The 4,962-nt window shown below is 42.5% G+C and overlaps 1 protein-coding gene across 1 annotated transcript in view; it reads left to right on the plus strand.

Moving 5' to 3' along the window:
- RAB35 (RAB35, member RAS oncogene family) overlaps positions 4,707–4,962 on the plus strand; it is a 14,455-nt gene continuing 14,199 nt past the window's right edge. The window contains exon 1 of the mRNA XM_021412294.1: positions 4,707–4,879. Coding sequence (XP_021267969.1) covers positions 4,828–4,879 — 52 coding nt within the window. The 5' untranslated portion in view covers positions 4,707–4,827. The remainder of the gene's footprint in view (positions 4,880–4,962) is intronic.

Below are 4,962 nucleotides of genomic sequence, written 5' to 3' on the forward strand. Positions count from 1 at the left end.
TCCTTCTGGTGTAAACTGTTCTTTTTACACATTCATTGGCCAACAAACGAATACTGGGATTCACTTTTTGGACGTGCCTTTATTTTTTTTAGGGCGTACAGTCTATAGAGTGGGTAGTGCAGTAATCTATAAAAACCCTTTGGCAAAACTGAGGTAAGCTAGGGTTTAAAACCAAGCTAGAACTGACATTTAATGAAATTTGTAATTACTCCTGTTCATTTCTGAGTATTTTGGACTACAGACAGCTTTTTATTTGACATGTGAAAACTCCTCTATTTTTGTCTTCAAAGGCTTCAAAAGATATTTGGCATTTCCAACATGCTGATTTTTTTTTGTCAATGAATTGTACTGCTTCGAGAAAGCAGTATTTTATCTTACCTGGCCAAATAGTCACCATTTTTTTTTAAGTGACTAGTGCCTGTTATGCTATTTGATGGTAATAGTGAAAAATTGCATTGCAGAATACAAATTTTTACAGAGAAAATTAGTTTTGCATTCTGCATAGAATAATATTGAAGTGAGCCCTATCTATTTGATGAAACCACACAGAGGGGGGGCTGCACCTCAGAAGTCAAAGCATTAAGATTTATAGTTTCAAATGGGGATGATGATCTTCCTTTGATATAACTCTGGATGGCTCAGCCATGTTGATGGAAGGAAAAAAATGCTACTAATCACAACATTTGAGAACATACAATGCAACCACGTGGGAACACTCTACTAGAACCAATTCGTCAATTGCTGTGATCCCATAACCCTTTTATGCCATCTATTTCATTATATACACTTTTCAGAGTGTTGGAACTCACTTCGTGGCTAACAAAACCTTCCTTGCTGCTGTTTGAGTCCATTACTGTTTGTCCTGTTCCCACAGGCACTGAGAACAGTTTGTTTGTGCAGCAGCCACGTTATCCCTGCAGTGTTCTCAGCCCTGGATGAAACAAGCTTGGATTTTCTAGGTCTTTTCTAAATCAATATTGTTGCCCTTCATATTTGTTCCATTCAGATTCACAGTTGCCTCATGGTGTCTGCTGCTGGATCAGATCATCTACTGGAGAATATCATTTTGCAGGTTCTGCACAACACGCTGCTGTCTATCCCCACAAGAGACTTGGCTGCAACAGCAGACATTTTGCAATCAGTTATGAATCCAGGCTACAAAATTGCTCTTTTGCTATTTATGTCCAATCTTGTATTTATGCAGTTCATTATTTCTACAAAATTCCACCACTTTCCAGTTGCTCTTACTGAACCTGTAGTCCACTTACTAAACATTTACCTGCATTTTGAAGGTGGTTTTGAATTCTGCATTTGCCTTCCAGAATACTTGCAAATCTGTTCTGCTTTCTGTTATCTCCTGATTAAAAAATCTATTCTCTATCCCTTCATCCAGATAATTAATTAAAATAATAAGCTGTACCAGTCCTAATCCACTGTGGAAAGCTACTTGCCTGCATGCTGTTTGACAGTGAGCTGTGAGTAACTACACTGAGAAGAAAACTTGCAAGTGTTGGTGGTGGATATCCCTCAGAGCAGCTGAATTCAGTCTGTATGTCATTGCTTATGAGACTGCAACGTGTAATCTAAAGACTGCTCCACTAAAACACACAGTCTTGGGCAGCAAAAGTTCATCTGCCATCTTCTGTGGTCCTAAGTCTCAATTCTTGTCTACAAGAACTCAAGGATGAGCAGTAATAAACTAATTCGTCTTTATATTTTTTATTCACTATCGAAGTTTAAACTCTGTTTTCACATTGCATTGGTAATAATCAGAGTGAAAACTTAAAATGCTCTCTAGGATTTGGCAGTCTCAGAACACTGTGATTAATTTTGCCTGTAGTGAATGAACTGTATTTTTGGGATAACAGAGGAACAGTAGTTAAACCACAAAATGCAGAAGTTACTCTGCGCTATAACAGACATAAACAAAATTTTATGCCATTTTATAACTGCAAAATGGGTGGGAAAATCTCAGCTGTTGTACTGGAATAACTTCTTTGACCACTGTGGACATAAAGGAGGAAAGAAGTGCACATTTTTCTAAAGAATGGCAGTTTGAGCGCAGTCATAGGTAGCTATTTTTTCTCAGGATACTGATACTGCTTAGTCATGTGGAAGAAAATCACAGTCAAGTAGAAGGTTTTTTTATTAGCGTATTAATTTTAGTCAATTACTTTCTTTTTGTAATTGAATTAAGGGTATTCTGAAGATTTGCATTTTAACTTTGTCTTACGTGAAGTGGAAAAACTCATTCATCTTTCCAAATAGGGGCTGAATTTCTGCGCTCAGTTTAGTTGTTTCCAACAGGGAGGAGGAGTAAAAGGTAGGAACTCACTTGCACTCACTGAGAATATATTGATTTTTCAATTACAGCAAAATACAGAATCTGGATTGTGATAGCTACTTTTCACTAAACTATTTATATACTGCAATATAATACATCAGAGCTAAAATACCCATAATTTTTGCCACAACATGAGAGATGATGAATTGATTGAGCCAACTTAGAGACTAAGAAATTAATTCTTCTCTCATTTCAAATGTCTTGAAAATACTAGCTGTCAGTATAAGATCATTTTTTTCCCACAACTGACTGTAATAACATCTTTGAACTGTCAAGAAGCTGTCTCTGAGTGACAGCTCAACTGTGTGTATTTCAAGAAGATCACAAAATAGAGAGCGATGTTTTAACTTACAAGGTGTTGAAAATTTCAATGGAAAAGAGAGAAATGTGAAAACACAGAATACTCAAATATTTTGATATTTTTTAAAGATCAGTCACACAGTTGCATACGGTCCATTGTATTGGGCAAAATGACCCCATCTTATGCTTTCTACATGCGGTTTCATAAGCTTAAAAATAAAGGTAATAGCAGACACTGACTTGAGGTTCGAGTTGGTGGTTTGTATGACAGATTCAAGGGCCCTCCCTTTGGTTATCATGACATGGGGGGATGCTGATTTGATGGGCTGCCAAAACGCTGTATCGTGATGTAAGATAGACAAAAGATGTTGCCTTAGAACTGGATTGGGCTTGGGCTAGCTGCAAATCCTTTTCTCACAGAAAACACAGTGTTTCTGTGAGTGTCAATCTGCAGAAGTGCACATGCTTGTGTCTGGTAGCACTCCAGCCTGGGTGTGGTGTTTTACATACATGAATTGCAAAGTCCATGGCATAGGAATGTGAGATGGAGGTCATCCAAATGGATTTCAGGATGAGGAGGACGTGACAGGGCTGAGCTTTGAAGGCCAGAACACTTTTTTGAAGGTTAAGATCAAGGAATGTTTATAACTAAAAGCACAGCTGCATTCTCAATCAGAAGTACTTAGAAGACGCTAAAATAATCTTCACCCTAGACACGCTATTTTTGCCATACTGGGTTGCTTTGTTTTCAGATGAGTTGCACAAAAATAGCAAAAACATAACAGCAGAACCACACCAGAGCATCCTACGTAGGAGAAATAAGAAATAATTCCAGAATTGATGAGAGACAACTGCCTTGAAAATATTATTATTTCTCCTCATCAAACCCTACTGTGTAAACTCAAAAGAAAGAACCTGCAGCTTTGGAGTCAATATTAAGGAGAATGCATTACCACCAGCAAACGTCTGTCATTCTGTGAGGAACACTCACAGTTCAGCACGTGGCTGGGGCTAGCAGCCACCTCAGAGGTCAAGGAGCCCAAAGCAGCTGACTGGCACAGGCTGAGACTCCTTGAACACCCTAACGATGTTCATTGGTGTGATCTGAAGCAGTGCTGTTCCACTGATTTCTACCACGTGTGCTTTGGTTCTACCAAAAGATCCTCATAGCAGGTACAGCCTAAGTGTATATTTAAAGGCTCAGCTGATGGTAAAGTTTGTGTTCCTCAGAGCTGATCTAGCTCCCAGTATAGATCCCAGACCGATGCATGTTAAGGAGATACTTCTATCAATGAACTGCAAAGTTGATGTTTCTAACGTTACCCGCGTTTTAATTAAATACGTCATTATTTTGGTTTGAGCCTGTGCTAAGCACAAATTGGTGAAGTAATTATTTTGAAGAAAGAAGCGCACTGTCTTTTGTTACTTATTTTTGAGCTTTAGAAGCTGAAAAAGAACAAAGTCTGAATAACTCAGGTGTTCTAAACCAAAACACAGCACCTCTAAGGAGCCCAAACACCAACACAAAGAAATGCTTTTGTAGAAAAGTAACCACAGAGAAACCGGCTCATCTCTTGCGCTCTTGACTACAGCCTCGTGCTGTTCGTATGGTTAGCATCAATATAATTGACAGCAAGAAATTAACAGTGCTCCTCAGACAACTGTGAAAGTGGAGCTTGATACTCAGTGGGTTCGGGACAGTGCAGGCACAGCTGCCCCCTGTGCTGAGTCAGGGCCCTTCCTCACCCCAAACATAAGGAGAACACTGGCTTAAAACCCCAGGAATCTAACCGCAGGTTTAAGATGCCCCCAGGCTTGGCCGTTTCCCATCACTTCTCTGCAGGCTTCCTCATCCGCAGCGCTGGGCGCAGACGCCCCTCACCCAGGTGTCATGGCGGCCTGAGGCGAACGAGCAAACCCGCACCGCCCAACTAAGCTCAGGGAAATCGCGCATGCGCAGCGCAGCGCCGCGTTGGGCGGGCTGCGCGCACGCGTCGAAGGGAGGCACGTTGCGCATGCGCGGCGGCGTGCCGGCGCAGCTGGAGGCCTACGGCGGCGCGCAGACGCATGCGCGGCGGCGCCGCTGTCAGTTCCGGCTGTTTGTTCGGGAAGTGGATCCGGGCCCGCCGCCGTCCCCTCCCCCCTTCTCCCTCCCTCCCGCCGCGCTCCCGCCGCTCCCGGCCATGGCCCGGGATTACGACCACCTCTTCAAGCTGCTCATCATCGGCGACAGCGGTGAGTGCTCGCGGCCAGCCCCGCCCCGGCCCTTAGGCAGTGAGGGGCGGGGGCTGCGCGGCGCGGCGGGGCCTGAGGGGGGC

The sequence above is a fragment of the Numida meleagris genome, chromosome 14, assembly GCF_002078875.1.
Source record: "Numida meleagris isolate 19003 breed g44 Domestic line chromosome 14, NumMel1.0, whole genome shotgun sequence".
NCBI lineage: Eukaryota > Metazoa > Chordata > Aves > Galliformes > Numididae > Numida > Numida meleagris.